The sequence below is a fragment of the Phocoena sinus genome, chromosome 11, assembly GCF_008692025.1.
Source record: "Phocoena sinus isolate mPhoSin1 chromosome 11, mPhoSin1.pri, whole genome shotgun sequence".
Lineage (NCBI taxonomy): Eukaryota > Metazoa > Chordata > Mammalia > Artiodactyla > Phocoenidae > Phocoena > Phocoena sinus.
In genome coordinates this window covers 35,813,562-35,831,096 of record NC_045773.1, presented here as the reverse complement: position 1 = coordinate 35,831,096, position 17,535 = coordinate 35,813,562, and the positions used below count along the sequence as shown (strand labels likewise).

At 59.3% G+C, this 17,535-nt stretch overlaps 1 protein-coding gene across 4 annotated transcripts in view; it reads left to right on the top strand.

Moving 5' to 3' along the window:
- Positions 1 to 613: 613 nt before the first annotated feature.
- The window catches only part of PRKCD (protein kinase C delta), a 29,800-nt gene continuing 12,878 nt past the window's right edge, over positions 614 to 17,535 (top strand). For 2 of the 4 annotated variants that reach the window (XM_032648807.1, XM_032648805.1), the window contains exons 1-3: positions 615 to 850; positions 4,145 to 4,258; positions 16,895 to 17,028. In XM_032648807.1, coding sequence (XP_032504698.1) covers positions 16,914 to 17,028 — 115 coding nt within the window. In that variant the 5' untranslated portion in view covers positions 615 to 850; positions 4,145 to 4,258; positions 16,895 to 16,913. Of the gene's footprint in view, positions 851 to 891; positions 1,035 to 4,144; positions 4,259 to 16,894; positions 17,029 to 17,535 lie in introns of those variants that run through there. The other 2 variants (XR_004352219.1, XM_032648806.1) reach the window with 2 other exon arrangements.

The following is a 17,535-nucleotide window of genomic DNA, read 5'->3' as shown; positions in this document are numbered from 1 at the left end:
GAGCCTCCCAGAGGCGATGGGGAACTCTGAAAAGCAGGGGCAGGAGGGAGGAATACTGGTGGATCGGGGTAGGGACTGCTCCCAGAATCACTTGACCAGCAGCGGTGGACCATCTAGAGCCTCCCGCCCTGGAGTCTTCCCACTCGTCTCCGGGGGCAGGGCCGGGACTAGCCGGCCTGGCGGCGGGCACCGAGCCCGGCCGCGTCCGCACTCCAGCCAACAGGAAGAGAAAGAGCGAGGGCCCGGCGAGGCGGGCCAGCTGGCGGGGCGGGAGTCCCGTGCGCCGGCGCTGGGAGCTGGGGAACCCCCTCCGGCGCCTCTCCGGCTTGCTGTGCGGGGCGAGGGGCGGGGAGATCGCCCCCCACCCCAACCCCCCGGCCTCAGCGTCCTCCGTAAAATGAGGCCCCTTCTGAGGGCTGGTAGTGCCCTAATGGCGGGCGGGGGCGAGGGGTACCGGGGCCGGCGGAGAGGCCCAGACACTGAGTGGCGGGCCAGGGAGAGCCTAGTCGCTAGACCCCCGGGGGCCGCGGGTGGAGGCGGGCCCTCGTGAGGGCGGGCCCAGGGCGGGGCCGCGGCCGGGGCCGGCACCTGGGTGAGGTCGCGCCGCGCCGCCCCGCCCCCTCGCACTTCCGTGTGCCGCTGCGCGGGAGCTAGAGGCTGCGGACCCGGGATCACTTGAGCGACCCCCGGCGTTCGCCCGCCGTGCCGAGGCCCGGGTGGTACCTCACCGGCCACCGGGCCCGTCCGGGTCGGGTGCGCACCGAACCCCCATCCGCGCGCGCGCCCGGGAGCCGCGCCGAGAGCCAGACTCTAGCCACCGCGACCCCTGGCGCCTGGCCCGAGCCCGGAGGTGAGTGAGGGCCGGGCCCGGACGTGGGATCGGGCTGCCCCGAGGGCGAACCGTCCCTCCCTTTCCCTCCCCGCTCCGGTTCCTGTTTCCGAAACTGAGCCGCGGCCGGCGAAAGTCCCGCCGCGCTCCGAGACCCGCCGGTGTCTCCGTGCCCCCGTCCGTCTGTCTGGACCTCTCTCCAGCGGTAAGGGCTGAGGGGCTCTTGTCCGTCTGCTCCCGGCCCCTCTCTACCCGCGCCTCCGAGGGTCCACCATCCCTTCCGAATTACTGGGGCCCTCTGTCTGACCATCCGTCCCCACACCCTCAGTGTTCCCCCGTCCGCCTCTTCCTAGTACCCATCCGGCTGCCCTTGCGCCCCATCACCCCACCCTCAGTCCACCTCCCGCCACACCCTAGATCCTGTCCTCGGCGACGGGCGCCCCCGGCCACGCTCGCCGCCCCCTGCCTGTCCGCCGCCTCAACTTTTCTACCGCGGGGCTGAGGCCAGGCCGCCCGCTGGGCCTCGCCTCCCGCCGCTGGGACCCTGCCCGGCCCAGCCGGCGCGGCGCCTCCTCCTCTCTTGTTCTCTTCTTTCAGTCTCTGTGTGTTTCTCCCCGTCTGTCTCCGGGCTGGGCGTGGCTCCATGCTACACTATCCCCTGCCCTTCCCCTCCCACCCCTACGCCCCCCCAGCCCCCTTTTCCAGTGGCCCCTTCCTAGTCCAGATGCCACCCCTTTGGGGGCCCAGCCGGGAGAGGGGAGGAGGCGGAGGAGGGAAAGGGTGAAGAGGCAGGAGGTGGGCACCGTCAGAACTGCCGCACTTCCCCAACTCCTCCATTCGTCCTTGTTGGGGAGGGGAGAGCCCCACTGAGAACCCCACCAGAACCGGGTCAGAAGGATTTGGTGTGAGTGAGGCGACGTTCCTTTCTCCTCTGGCCCGTACCCTATGTGCGTGGACCCTGTCTTCTGCTGAGTTGTCCGTATCTGTCATGTAAGTATGTTGTGTATCTGTGTCTCCTTGTGTGTTCTTTGTCACCGGGTCTGGGACTTGACCCTCTGTGTCCTTTTAAACATGTGTGACTTGCCTGTGTGTATGTGTATATACACGTCTTTGAGTGCCCTGAGGCTCTGTGTGCTCTCCGCAGGTATGTGTGTACTATGTTCTTTGTCACCAGACTCCCCTCTGTGTGTTGGGATGTGTGTCCCCATGTGCCTGGAGGGTCTTGTGTTGTACACTGGGTATGTTTTGGTGGTCATGAGTACATACAGCCCACAGTGTTAGTGTCAGCCCACCAGGCTCATGTGTGAGTGTGTCTGTATAAGTGTGTGTATGTGTATGCACTTACATGTTCTTATTCTCTGCCACTGAGCCGCTTTGACCAGGCTGTGACCAGACTGACCTAGTCGCTGAGGGAGGGGACTGGTCCCTTGGGTTTCCTCGTTCCTGCCGTGGACTGAGCTGGGTGTGGTGTGCAGGCCGATAGAAGGCAGTTGTGCGGGTATGTGTGTGTGTGATGTGGAGGTGTTTGCACAGCTGTACCTGGCTATAGGGTGGTATGAGGGATCTGGCGTGTGACAGGAGTTTGGCTGGGGCCGAGGCTGAGCGTATGACTGGTGGGAGACTCACAGTCTGACTGTATGAAACTGTGAGGATGTGTGCTTGGGGAGTCATTGTGATTGTGGGGAACCGAGAGTGCTTGGGCGTGGGTGTCAGTAGCAGGAGGGGATGCCACAAGGTGTGTGTTGCCTGTGCCCTGGGGTGGCAGTGCTGGGAGGGAAGGTGAGAGCCCTGGTGTGTGTGTGTGTGTGTGTGTATGTATGTGTGTGTGTGTGTGTGTATGTGTATGCATGTGGCAGGCTGTGAGAGTGTGGATGTGCACATGATACACTCAGGCCCAGCCCTGGCTCCTGGGGAGACGGGGAAAGCCTCCATCTCTCACCTTCCTCCACTCTCCCAAGTTCACAGACACCTGAGGTCACAGTGTTGTGACTAAGACCGAGAGCTCTGGACCCAGGAAAGATTTGGGCTCAAATACACACTGTGCCTTTTAAGAGCAAGAGCTGGGAACTAGGCCTCTCTAGGGCAGTTTCCTTATTTGCAAGGTGGAGAAAGTTGTGAGGACCAGAAGTCCTGTGTCAGAGGTCCTTTAGCACAGCCTTGGTCCATAGTGAAAGCTCAGCACATGCTAAGTCTTGTTTGGTGACCACTCACCTCCCCGCAAACTGTATGGTCCCCATTCTCCTGGGAGCTGGAGCTAATAAAAGCCCAGATAGTCCCAACCCAATTTCCTGCCTGTGATGTATCTTTTGCCCCCTCCCATCCGCTTGACCAGACTGCTTGTGGAGGGAAGATGGCTGACAGAGACCCCACCTGCATCCAGCCCTGTTGAGCCCACATGATACCCCCTACCAGTCTCAGCAGCAGTGATGGGGAGAGAGTGGTGGGGGTGATTCGAAGCTGTGACCGCAGGCCACTGACACCATTTAGCTGGCACAGCTAATTGGAGTTTAAAATTAGAAATAACTTAAAGCACAGACAAAAAGATAAAGCTGGAGGATGCCTCAGCCCCGAGGGAGTGGTGATGGGGGTCTTCAGCTGGAGGAGCGGCTCACATCTGGGGAGGAGAAACTTTTGTGGAGGCCTGGCCTGCAGAAAAAGTGCTCAGGCCTTTCAGCCAGGAGACCCAGGGCACCTTGTTGCCTTTGCTGTTCCTTCCTTCTAGGATCTCTCTGGGCCTCCATTTTTTCAGCTGTATAATGGGCACAACAGTAATGTGAGAATCACCTGAACTGGAAGGTGCAAAACAAAGAATAAAAAGTGTCACTATTCATTTGGCACTCCCAGTGTGAGTTCAGCACAGCAGCTGGCACACCACATCATTGGAGCCTCAGTACCATCTGGGGAGATGTAGTCTCCCCACTTTAAAGATGAGACAAACTGAGGCTCAGAGGAATTGCCCCAGGCCACAAAGCGGTGGTAGCTGATTGCACCCTAGGTCTCCAAGCCCACAGGGCAGGCTCTTGAAGACAGGAGGATTAGGAACAGCTTTCTTGTTGTATCTGTAGTCTGGGAATGCTCCAAGGGCTGAGACATAGTGTTCTGACTCCAAGCATGGAGTGGACACATAGCCAGTGCCCTGGAAAAGTCAAGCCCAATACCTCATTTCATAGAAGAGGAAGCCACGTACACAGAGGCCAAGGTCTCAGAACCAGACAAGGCTGAGCTGGGCCTCTGTCAGCCATGCTGGGGCTGACTGATGGGAAGAGCCTGTTTGGTGGTGCCTCCCAGCTCATCTGTTTTCTCTTGTTCCTGCAGGTCTGCCAGGAACTGGCCCAGGTGAGGGCGGTGGGCCTACTTCTGGTGGTGGTTGTGTGGCAGTGGTGGCAGCAGGAGCCAGGACTACGGACAAAGGGGAGCCAGGAGCCCCAGGTAAGATGGGGTCCTCTTAGGCAGATGGACAGTGTACAGGGATGACCACCCTCTTTGGGCTCCTCCCCTTCTGCCCTGGGACTGGAGTGGGGGAACACACAACATGCCTTTGGTCTGGGTATGGGGCTGGGCACCCAGAGCAGGTAGCAATTGGCCCTGCCCCTGAGAGCTCCCTGCCTAGAACTGGCTTCGGGCCCAGGGAGGGCTTTGGCCTTGGAGCTCAGAGGCCTGGGGCCCACCAGTGGTTTGGTGCCAAGAGGAGGTGGTGTCTGAGCCAGGGTGAGAGTAGATGTATCAGCTTTTCCTTGGCCCCTTTCTCTGCCTCAGGCTGTCCTCGTCATCACGAAGGGAAACTGAGGTTTGCCCTGGGCCCTGTAGGGGTTGGACACTGAGCTGGAATGGAACGAGGTCTCCCAGCTCCTGGCACAGCTCTCTTCCACACCCCAGTTCCCCCATTTCCACAGCCTCTCTGGGGCCAGAGGAGAGGCTCTAAATCCCCATCACCAACCCCCAGATTCAGGGTGAGCTGGGAGTCTCTAAGGAATACTGGGAAAGGCTGCTCTCTCTCAGTCCCCTTATAAAGCTAAAACTTCCCTCCTTTGGGGCCAGACTTGCCTCCTTCAGCCCACATTACAGGGGTAAGTGTGAGTTACCCACTGAGTGTCTGAAGTCCAGTGAACAGGATTCTGGGGGGCACTGGAGGGTGCTCAGGGTGGCCAAGGTGTTCTTCCCCCAGGAGTCCTCCCAGATGAACCCCTCACTCCCACCCCTACTGGCTGCCAGGCACCTACAGGTCTCAGAGGTGAATAGATGGTGGGGGCCGGGCTCCCCCTTGAGGGGAGGGCAAGAGGTCAGGGCCCTCACTTCCTGGAGGGGCTGAACAAGGGCAGCGTCTACGCTGGGTCTTCTGTTTATTCAGCCTCCCTGCAAACCTGGTGGGAGGAGGTGATGTGTCCTTGGCTGGCTGGGGGACTCTGCTGTGTGAGATCAGGGGGCCATCCCCGCCCACCACTGAGCCTCATTCCCTACGTTCAATTAATTAGCCTTAAAGCCAGCCCACTTTCTACTCTCAAACTTCACCTACCTCGCTGGCATAGACATACAAACACACACAGGGGGACAAGCTGAGCCACATTCGGTACCCATACCCGCAGACGCATGAGTGCCTGCACACGTAGCACACATGCGCACACACGTACACACGTGTTCACATGCACTCACCCGCAGGCACGCTCAAACACGCACACAGAGGCTCACCCAGTCATCCGTGCACTCAGACACCTGCCCACACATACCACACTGTGCCCATTCTGGGTCGGGAAGGGGGCGCGGTCCTTGGTCAGGGTCACAGCTCAGCTTGCATCTGGCACTGAGGGTGAGGTTTGAGGTGTGGCTGTGTGACCACAGGCACTCCAGGGGACAGGGCCACAGTGGGAGTTGAGCTCTTCCCAGGCATTCACCAGCTATCCTGCCTGCCTGGGCTAGGCCCCCAGGCTGACCAGGGCTTGGCACTTGGGGGAGGGGGGATAAATGTAGGGGAGGGGCCATGTCAGCTGTGCTGGCACTGTTTGTGGCTGCTGCCACAGAGGAGGAAGTGGGCTGCCTGTGGTCACGGGGCCAAGGTGCCCACAGGCGGGTGGGAGATCCTGTCAGCTCCTCAGTTCCCTGCAGTGTCCATGTCTGGTACACGTGGAGTTGCTGGGCCCTGGCGACTGGGAGGCAGGCAGGGGACTTCTCCTGGGGCGGTCTGTGCACTTTCTAAGGCCTGGGCCCAAGGAGAGACCGTCCGAGGTGTTTCCGGAGGCTCACTTCCTCTGGGCTGCCCAGAAAGTGGTTTTAGAGTGGGACTGACCAGCTTTCTATCTGTGGCTTGCTGCACCCCAGTCTTGCCTCCAAGAGGAGCAGTGTCTGGCCAGTGGAATAGGTCAACCGGCCAGGCTTTCCATGGCCAGGGCTGGCCAGGCCTGGACAGAAACTCAAGGAGTGGGCTGGGGGTGCAGAGGCCATGGAGTCCCCTGCAGCCTCCATGACCCCAGCTCCTCTTTTCCTCCAAGCTGTAAGCTGAGGCTCAGAGCATTAGCTCAGGCAGGGATGGCCCCTTGTGTGTGAGTGACATCAGCTGGGCTGCATCTCTGGGATTAGGCAGCTCTAAGCAGCTGTATGAACAGACCTGGGCAAGTGGCTTTGACACCCTGTGCCTCAGTGTCCCCCTCTGACACCTGAGACCATGACAGCATCCACCTTTACCAGGTTGTGCTGGAAACAACAGATGATGTATGCAAAGTAGCCAGGACCGTGCCTGGCACGCTGTTCCTGTGTAAGAAGTAGAAACTAGCTGTATAAAGCACTCAGCACCCGGTTCATGGTAACTGTTCGAAGAACAGCAGGTGGTACTAATGATGGGATTATTATCATCTGATGGCCTGGGCATGGGCCCAGTGTCACGGGGCCAAGTGGCTGCGGCTGAGAAGCCGGGTCTCGATTCTGCCTCCAGCGGCAATGCTGCAGGGTGGGGACAGTTCTGTTGTTTTCAATAGGTTCTGCGTCCTCAGAGGAGAACTCCAGGGTGGAACAGCTGTGCCCACTCAGCTCTTCTCCCCCTCACTCCCTTTCAAAGGGAGAAAAATAGATCTTCTGACAAACAGATGCAGGGAAGGGAAAAGCAGGCCGCAGTTGCCTGCTGCCCCCTCTGGCCTCCCTAAAGCCTCTCCCCTGCCCTGGCCCCTTGTGGGACATGAGGCTTGGAAAAGCTGAGGCTGGCGGTGAGGGGGTAGCTGGTGAGCCCTCCCGCCAGCCTGCCTGCCCTTCGGACCCTTGGAGTTGGCCTTTGGACTGGGGAAGGGGGCGGACGTGTGGGGCTGATGGAGGCTGGAGGAGTGGGGAGAGCTGGAAATCCCCTTACACACATCCATACATACATCCTTGCCATGCAGCAGCTGGTGGCAGGGACCTGCCTGTCCCAGGGACAGACAGAAGGTCAGCCCAGTGAGGGTTGGGCTGAGCTTTGGCTTTTGCTATCCAGGGCCAAGGGGCTGGGGTTCTTGGGTGTTGAATGGTAATGCTGGCGGTGTGGTAGGCAGGGGCCAGGAGCCTGGAGGGCTGGAGATAGGCAGGGGCCTCAGCTAGGAGTGTGAGCGAGGGCATCGAAGGTTTAGGAGCAAGACCTCTGCAGGCGTCAGACAGATCTGGCTTCAAATCCTTGCTTGATATTTACTGGCTGTGTACTCAAGCCAGGGACTGGACTACTTTGAGCCTCAGTCACCTCACCTGTGAAATGGGCAGATCAGGGAGTGTCCATCTGAGACCTGAATGATGAGAAAGAGCCAGTGTGCGTTTTGGGAGGAGCAGGAAGATGGAACAGCGAGCTCAGAGGCTCCTGAGCAGAAAGGAACGTGGCTGTTTAGGGAACCAGAAGTGGTCGCTGGGGTTGGGGCCCAGAAGCAGGGCGGGGTATGGCCAGGAGGCCGGGGAGAGGGGTCTGGGCTCATCAGAAGGGAAATGGGAAACACTGGGGACTTGAGCAGGGGGTGACAAGACTTGCTTTACTGTCTTAAAAGACCTGCCTAGTCACTGGGGCAGAGGGACCATGGGGGCCAGAGGAGAGGATGGAGGGTAGTGATCAGGCTGGTGCAGGCCTGCAGAAGGCGATGGTGTCTGGATGGGGTGGTGATGGAGAAAAGAGAGGACTTTGGGATGGACAGGAGGCAGAAGTGATAGCCTTGCTGTGCTGGGAAGAAGGGGAAGGTGGAAACGACCGCCAGGTGTCTGGCCTGAGTGCTGGCGCTGCTAGGAGACCAGGGGCACTTGCGTGGAGAACATCAGTAGGCCTCATTTGGATGTGTTTGAGCACCTCCAGAGCTTGGCGAGGTTGGGGATCCTGGAGTTCAGGAGGGTCTGGGCTGAAAGTGAAACCTGAGAGTCGAGAGGTAGCACGTAAAGCCCGGACTAGGGAGGAGAGGGTTCAGCAGGCCTTTGGTGGGGAAGTTTGAGAGGCCCTGGGTACAGGGCTGGGGTGGCTGTCCCTTGAAGGTCCCTGCCAGGGTGCCCAGGTGGGCAGGATTGTGGTGGCTGAGCTGCTGTTTTCACAACAGCCCCAGAAGCTTTGGATTATGTCTGTGGCTGTGTTGGGTAAACAGGCACAGTGGAGTAGCCAGTCGCCAAGGCCTGAGGCTGGAGCAGGTGTCCGCTTGCTGTGGGCTGGGGCTGGGAGGAGGTAGGAGGAGAACTGTAGGGTCGTTCCTCAGAGCTGGAGGAAGCTGAGAGGTCTCCATTGTCAACGTAGGGAGACTGAGGTCCTAAGAGAGACAGTAGCTGGCCAGGTGTCTGCCAGTGGACTCAGCTGTCTTTGCCCAGCTTGTTCTCTTTCCAGAGCAGCAGACCAGAGCAGGACACCACAGGGCTGGGTGGCTGGATCAGTGGCTTACCCACTGATTCAAGGAAGTTTGGATGCCCCTGTGGCTATCAGACAGCTGGAAATGGGCGGTGGGGCAGGTGGGGGGAGGGCCCAGCGTGAGGATGACAGTGCTGATAAGGATGACGGTACAGCTCCTACACTCAGCACCACCTCCTGGGCAGGGCAAGATCATCCCTTTCACAGATGACGCCAGAGGGCCTTGGCCAAGCTCGCAGGGCACCCAGGGTAGACCCCATTGAACTAGACCTGTCCAGCCCACAACCAGCCCCTGCTCTCCAGTTCCTGTGTTCACTGCCCGCCGTGAGATGGCACACCATGGTCCTGCCTCTCTCCAGCTTTCTCCTGATCCCTAAAGTGGGGAGGCATCATCTAGGCCCTACTCACCTTGTGGGCATGGGTGGCAAAAGCCTTAGATGGCCGTCTCACCATCTCTCAAACACAAAGGCTGTTGTCAACAATCAGGAAAATCACAGGGACTCTAGAAGGAGGGGCACAGAGAGGGGCTGAGGAGTGGACTGCGGGCCCATCTCTGTGGGGGCTGGTGGAGGAGCCGTGCCCTCTGTCAAGCAGTGCCCTGTCCCGCGGGAGGCCAGACGGGCAGTTCTGGGGCTAGGACCGGAGAGTCCCTCTCCGCCACCCTGGGGTCTGCCCCGTTGGCTTTGTGGCTTTGGGTGAATTACCCGCCCTCTCTTTGTCAGGTTCTGCCCAGTGAGTCCGGAGCTCCATGGAGGTGCTGTATGGGGTGCCCGCATGGCTACTCTACCTGCACAGGTGCACCCGCCCCTCCTCCTGTGCACCAGGCCTGTGACTGCACCTGTGGCCCCCAGCCTCGTCCCCAACCTCCACTGACTTCCCCTCAGGCAGTGGGAGGCCACCCAGCGATGAGCCTGACTGGCCCACTCCTTCCCTTGTACACTTTGGACTTTGCCCCAGGCCAGGAGGGACTTTCTCCACCTCCCTCAGTGGGGAGGCCCAGCCTGCCTGATGTCCTGCTGCCCTTCCCTCCCCCGTCCGCAATTGTTGTGCCCCACGGGCTGCAGGAGAAAAAGCTACATTTGGACTTTCCGGTGGCAGACCGTAGTCAGGCACGTGTGGGTTCTTCCAGGCTTGTGAGTTGATCTCTGCCAGCCTGGAGTGTCTGTGTGCCTGTGTGCTCGCGGCTCCCTGTGTGCACACAGATCTCTCTGTGCTGGTGAATGCGTGAGGGTATGAATGTCCTGTGTGATCTGCGTGGGCTTGGATGTCTGTCAGCATGTGAGAGCCGGGGAGCAGGGGTGTCTTTCTCGGTGTGTGCGTTACTGAGTTGTCATAGGATTGTGGATGTGCCTATGGTTACAACTGTGTGTGTATGTCCAACTGCAGTCAGGGCTCCCCACGTGTAACTGTGTTTGGTTTGGTGGGTGTGCCCGTGTGGGCACACAGGTGTGGTTATTCTGAGAAAGGCCCTGACATACCCCCTACCCTGGCTCCTCACAGAGCCCCCTTGTCTTCAGTCTTGCCATGAAGGGACTTTTGTTCCCCCCTCAGGGGTACCTGGAGCCCTCCCTCTGGCTGAGCCCAGGGCTTCCCCAGTCCTAGGGCCAGCTGAGTGGCTCAGACCTGTGCCTGCTGTGGACTGTGCCCCACACAGGTCCTACACCCGACACGGGCAGGGGTGAGTGTGAGCCAGTGACAGCCAGGGTCCCAAGACCTGTCCCCGTTACCCTTCCAGACCCTCTGGCCAGATGGGCTCATGGCACCGTGAGCATCTCTCAGATTGAAGCCCTTCCTAAGGCAAACCACCCCGCCCCCGCCCCGGCTGACAGGCCCCTCCGGCCCCCATTCTACCCCAGGCCTTCTCACTGCCTGAGCAGCAGTCATCTTCTCTGTAATTACACACTTACGTGGCTGTCCCCTGTGGGGCTATGAGTTCCATGGGCCTGGTGTGTCTTGTCACTGTGATGCCCGCTGGCTGGGGGTCACCTGGGACCAGGCTAGGCCTTCGAGACCTACAGTCCCCACACTGTCATGTGCAGAATCTTGTCGCCACAGGCATGGGTTTTCCTGAGGGAAAAGCCAGGTGTTTCACTGGTTCTGAGGGAAGGACAGTTGCAAAAGGTTCAGTTGTGCTGCCCAGGCCTCACCTCTGATTCCCATCAGTGGGCCGGGTCATCCGGCAGTGGAGGTTTTGCATGTCCCCAGGACGGTCAGATGTGTGGCCGAGCTACAGGCAGACACCCAGGTCCTCTGCTGAGTGTGATCCCAGACACATGCACAGGGGACCTGCTGGGGCACGTGAGATAGAGGAGCAGCTGGCTTCCTGGCAAGTGGGGAAGGAAGGGCTGGACTTCAGAGCAATCTGTAAGGATATGGAGGAATTCAGGGAGACATTCTGGCTGAGGGAGCAGCCTGTGCAAAAGCTGGAAAGTGAGGCATGTGTTCACAGAGTAGCCAGGGGTGAGATTTGAGGTGACGGGGAGGCCAGGGCCAGGCTGAGGTTGGGGCCTTCTCCAAGGGCAGTGGGAGTCCAGGAGGTTCTGAGCTGTGAGAAGAATGGATTGGGGAGAGACCGGGAGTGGTGACAGGTAGTAGGGGAGGTCACTGGGCAAGGGGAGGAGAGTCCACGGCAGTGGGTGGTCTGTGTGGGGCGAGGGAGGGGCTGAGAAGGAGTCTGGCTGGGGGATAAGGTGCTAGTCCTGGGGGAGAGCAGGGGTGGGGAACATCCCCTGCTGTGGGACTTGGCCATGACCTGAGACCATGGCTGGTCCCTCTCCCAGTACATGGGGGCTGGGGCACAGGCCCTGGGGGAAGGGCCTTGGAGGGGTCTTGCTAGCCCTTCCCCTCCCCCACCTCCTGTTCTTCTTGCTGAGCCCATTTCCTGGGTTGTGAAACCCCTGTGGCCTCCTAAACTTGCTTCTGTCTGGAAAGGCCATCTGGGGAAGCCAGTCTCTCAGCTGAGCTGCTACGCGCCTGCCTGCCCTGCCCGGCAGCTTCTGCCACGCCCAGCCCGCTTGCCCTGTTGCAACCCTGCCAGGGCCAGCCCTGCTCCCTCCTGCAATCACACTGCCTCTCACTCTCCTTCCCTCCCACTGCCTGGGCTTCCTGTGTCCTCCTTCTTCCGTTCATCCCTCAAGACTGATGTGGGCCGGACCTTGAGCTCCCCCCAGGCAGGGTCTGTGTCCCTAGAGGGCCTAGGCCGACACTGCCCCACTTTGCTTTGCCGCCACCACCAGCCTTGACCAGCAGCGGGTGGTGGCCTTCCGTGGGCAGGTGGCAGGGGCTGCCCCAGGCTGGGTGGGTGTGTGTGGGGAGGGTTGCATCGGAGGGGTGTATCCCCCTCTCCTCAGGGGTCTGTTCAAGGGAGCCAGACCCTAGACCCTCTAGGGGCCTCAGCTGGTCCTACTCACCCCTGCTTTGCTTGACCTCAGCCTGCCTCCTCTTGTTCCCCGGGCAGACTTTGTGAGGGAGCCCCCCTCTACTTTCTCACACTCTCCCCAAGAGCTTGCCCAAGGCCTCTCTTCTCGGGCCCTGCTTTGCTCCTCTGTCCAGCAGGCATCACCCTGTGGCCTGTGAGGCAGAATCAAATGTCAGGGAAGGACTAGGTTGGAGGGGACCCGGCCCTATCTGGGGGCCAGGGGACCCTCATTGCAGGACCTGGTCCTCAGTTCCCCTGCGCTCTGTACAAAAAGGAGCTGGACATGTCAGTTTCTGAAGGCTGATCTATTGGGAGATATTTTTGGCTTGATGGGTTTTATTTTTTACCTCTAAAAAAATTGTTAGGGCTTCCCTGGTAGCGCTGTGGTTGAGAGTCGGCCTGCCGATGCAGGGGACACGGGTTCGTGCCCTGGTCCGGGAAGATCCCACATGCCGCGGAGCGGCTGGGCCCGTGAGCTGTGGCCTCTGAGCCTGCGCGTCCGGAGCCTGTGCTCCGCAATGGGAGAGGCCGCAACAGTGAGGGGCCCGTGTACCGCAAAAAAAAAAAAAAAATTGTTATCCAACTAGTTATATGTGATTGTTGTAGAAAATGCGTTTTTGTTCCTGATAGTGCCCCTCAGGCCATGCACCCCACCTGCCCCCTTTACTGGAACACACTCACGCACACACACGTGGATGTGTAATGTGCATACTTGTCCTCCACGCCCCAGGAGCTTCAACTGGCACAGTCACTCTGGTCACCTCGAGGTTGGCCTTGCCCACTGCCCCTGACTGGTTGGGAGAATGTTTCTGCTGCCCTGGCGGAAGCAGGCCGCCTGTTCTGGTCCAGCCCGGCCCTGCCTTTCCGTACCTCTGGGCTGTTGGTCTAGGGCAGGGTGGGGAGCCGGGCCAGCAAGCCCTTATATCCTGGGGCTGGGATGCAGCCAGACATTCCCCAGGTTTTAAGAACTGGAGTCTGTCCCAAACAGCTGGGTCAGGAGAAAAAGTAGGAGTTCAGGGGTCTGTACCACCCTCTTTGTACAGTAGCGGGGGGTCCCCAAGGTCAGACCTAGGACCAGCCTGGAGGGGGTTTGGTGGTCAAGCACAGGGGACCTGTCTCCTGGTCCCCTCACCCCTCTTCTTGTTTACTTTGTCCTCATGGGTGTGTTTGTGTGTATTGCTCCCTGCACATTTATCTATCTCTGCCTCTGCCCCCTCTTGCCCTTCATCTCCTCTTCCTGACATGGCATACCAGAAGAATGTGGGCTGCAACGTCAGGCAGGCCTGGATTCAGATCCTCCTTCTACCACTTACTGGCTCTGTGATCTTGGGCAAGTCACTTAGCCTCTCTGAGCCTGTTTCTTCATCAGTAAAATATCCACCTCCGGGACCTGCACAGGGATAAAGTGAGCTAATGCCATTACAAGGTTGGTCTGGTGTATGTTGGCCTCAGAGAAGGATGATCTTTCTTATAAGTGAGGGTACTGATTCACACCCAGGCCCTTTGACTCCCAAGTCCGGAGCTCTCTGCTTCACAGGGCTGCCTCTGCTGTGGGCTAGAGAAGCAGGACAGTAGAGACTCGAAGCCCACAGGCAGTTGGGAAAGGCCTGGCTGGCCTCAGCTGGCTCCAAGGAGCTGGTCCCCATGGAGGCCTATGTGGAGTCCAACCCCTGCCGCCTCCGTGGCCCTGCAGAGTGGGGATGAGGTTGAGCCAATGGCCTTCCTTTGGGGCCTGTGGGCCTGAGCTAATTTGCATGGGGGCTATAAATAGTTGGCCCACCTTGCTTTTGTGCTGTCACTTTACCCCCTGGCCTTCCCACCAGTGTTCAGATGCTCTGCAAGGTAGGTGGACAACTCTGGCTCTGCTGTGCAGGGGGTCCTGGTGTGCAGGGGCCCAAGACCTCTTTCAGGGTCACATGGCCATCAGTGGAAGAATATGCCAGCTCGTGGTGCCTGTCTTCCTCTGGGGGTCCAGGCGGTGCAGTTGAGGTGGAGGAGGTGATAGAACCTGGCCGGGGCCTGTGCTCCAGGTTTAGTCCTAGGTAGTTGGGGCTAGGTGACCTAACCCTAGGGTTAGTGCCAAGTAGCCCCAAGGGCAGCCCGTGGGTCCTCTCTCTCACGGTGCTGCGGCCTGGCTGTGCAGGTTTGGGGCCAGGACTGGGGCCTGCTGTGGTTGTGGTTTTCCCTCTGGTGGCTTCTAACTGACTGCGAACAGCAACTGCTCCGAGTGTGCTGCAGAGCTGGAGGGCAGGCTGATGATCCTCTCTCTGCCTCACAGCCCTGGGTGGTCCATGGACGGCTCCTGCTGGGTGACCCGGAGCCCATGGGCCACCTGGACTGGGCCCCGAGGGGAGGTGGGGGAAGGGCCGAGGAGGAGCTGGCCAGTAGGTGTTGGGCCCACCTGCTACTCCAGGATGAGCAGCTCTGTTCCTGGAGACTTGGTTTCCCCGAGAGGCAGAGTCAGTTATCAGGACCGTCTTCCCAGGCTCCGGGGGTGGCGTGGAGTGGATGTGGTGGGGATGTGAGTGTACTTTGTAAGCGGTGAAGGAAGGTACACAGATGAAAGAGGGGTGCTATTAGCAAGAAGGGGTTGTAGTGGTAAGAGGCTGTGGGGTTGGTGTTGGCTCTCGTGCTATACAAGTTCTCATCATCGTGACAACCCTGCAGCGAGGGGACTGTTCCTCATCTGTAGGATGGGGATGACTGAGACTCAGGCCAAGTGACCCACAGAGTCCCACAGCCAAGGCAGTGTGGGTGATAGGATCTTATACCCAGGCAGCTTGACCGTCATTTTGCCACCCAGGGCTGCCCTGACCCCCTCTCCCATATGAGCCCAGCCCCCTGCAGCACAACTGCTCCTCCTTTGTCCCTGCCCACCTGTCCCCTCATCCTCTGAGACACTCAGGAAGTTCATCACGGCCCCACCTGGGTCTCGAGGTTATCCTATTGGGAAGCATGAGGCTGAGCCATGTCTGCCGGGGGTCAGGCCCTGGAATGCAGATGCAGACACATGGCAAGTGTGTGCTGTGCAGGGGCCCTGCTGATCATTCTGGACCCCCAGACCACACAGGGTGGCAGGAGGGGCACGATCTCCTTTTGCCTAGAAGTTTGAGACACTCACCCAGGCTCCTACGCACGCTCCCAGCCAGGCCCACACAGCTCGCTCTCCACTTCAACATTGGCTGAGTGCACACTACCTGCCACCCACTCACACGTCCTCGCAGGCACACACATCTCCACGGCTGTGCAGTCACACCCACACATACCGCCCCCCTCCCCCCAACACCAGCTTGCACGCTCATGCCTGCTTCGGCCCCAGGAGAAAGCAGCAGCCGCCCACAGCTGGCTTTCCCTCCCTGCCTGCCTGCTGAGGGGTCACTGTGGCTGGCCTGTCTGGTCTCAGACGTGAGCTCACACACCCACTCTCGCTCCCTCTGAGTAGGAGCCTGGCCCGGGCAGGGGACGTGGTGGAGTCTGCCCCGCATGGTCCCTCCCCTCTTCTCTGGCTGCATGCTTCAGAGGACTGGCCGGGCCATTGGGCTGGGCTGTAGGCTGGGGTCAAGTGTTTCCTGTGAGTTCATCTGGGCTTGGAGCTGCCAGCAGGCCTGGCTGGTGCTCTGCGGCCATGTAGAGGAGCTGGGGGAGCTGTCCCAGGGCCAGGGTGGCTGTTGCCTGTGCACACAGGCCCATGTGTGGGTAGGGGTGCGTGTCTCAGTCTGCCTCCGTGCCGGCTTATGTTCAGGATGGAGCAAATACGTATATACAGGGATGAAGGTTAGCGTTCCTGCAGCCTCAGCTGTGGAGCTCCCTCCTGTGGGGCCTAGGCCCGGAGCCAGTGTCTGTGCAGGTGTACGAGTGTACACCTGTGGGCTTGCACAGCTGAGCATCCTCCACGAGGACAAGCCGAAAGACCTTTAGGGCCACCCGTCGTGATCCTCGATTTGAGGAACTGTGAGGAATGGGGGCGTGTGGGGCCAACCTGTGTGGTGTAAGAAGCAAAGTCAGCGTTACATTCGACATTAAAGTAGTTTTATAGCTGGAAAAACTTAGTCTGAAAGTGCGGACAAACTTCCAGGTAGGCGAGAGCACCTGACCCCAAGGGGCTCAGGTTCAGAAGTGTCAAGCACGCTGATGTGGGTGGGACCTTTCACTACCCTGATCCCAGACAAAGTGGGTGCTTAATTAGTAGAATCCAGCTTTGGGTTCTGGTTCAACCTCAGGATTTCAGTTTCCCATCTGAAAAGTGGGGGTGATCATCTTGGCCCTGCTCCTTGTCTTGGCCCTGCTTGTCTGCCTGGGTAGTTATGAGCAAAAACCAAACTTTGAAAACCAAGGAGGGCTGCATGGGGCAGGGTACAGGGAGGAAGGGGTGCTGTCCTGCCCATCTTGGCTGGCACCAAGATGCTATGGCCAGCACATACTAGGTAACAGCCATTGGGTATTAAAGGACGCATTGAATGACTGACTCCCCAAATGAATGACATGGGAATCACAGGCTCACACGCCTCCAGGGCCGAGATAGGATTCGGAGAGAAGTGGAAGGGGGCCTTTGAACTGGAGTCAACTGGCAGGGGTGCCCAACAAAGGGGGCAGTGCCAGCCAGATATTGCCCAGTAGGCCTGATGTCGCACCTTCCAATTTCACCAGGGAGGCCACCAATCTAGTCTTACATAAAACTTCTCAATTTTAATGGTGGCAACTAGGACTAGTGCATTTTAAGCACCATGTAGGCCAAATTCAGTGCTGTGGGAGCCCTCGGGGGGAGCAGATACCTGACCACCTCCCAGGGCTGTCCCTGCTGCCCGCCTCACACCTTCTGTCTCCACAGCCCTGCTGCAAGCCCCAACATGGCACCGTTCCTGCGCATCTCCTTCAACTCCTACGAGCTGGGCTCCCTGCAGGCCGCAGATGAGGCAAGCCAGCCCTTCTGTGCTGTGAGGATGAAGGAGGCACTCAGCACAGGTAGGGCTGCAGGCTGGACCCTACCTGTGCTGCAGGCAATGGCAGCAGCCGGTGGGGCGGGGAAGCCAGGGCCAGGAGGAAGCAATGGAAGGGACTGTGCCTTGTTCTCCTAGAGCCTCTGAGGGATCCTTCTCTTCCTTGTCCTCGTCTCCCTGCCCAGCTCAGCTTGCAATGCAGGACAACAGAGGCGACTCACTGCCTGTAGAACCACCTGCACTGGCTACATGGAACCTTCTGTGGAGCTCAGGGCTTCTGGCTCCTCCCCTACTGGTTGTTTCACCCAAGAACAGGCTCCCTCCAGGAGCTCCACATGTCCATCTGTGCCAGGCCCTGTGCTGGGTACTGAGAACACTGCCATGCTCCAGGGCTGACCAGGCCCTGCCCTCATGGGGCTCACAGTCTGGTGGAGGAGGCAGACAGTGATCCTGTGATAGGGAAGTCCAGATGAGGAACCATCCCAGGCTGCAGTCAGGGAGGTCATCCTGGAAGAAGCAAACATCTCACGCC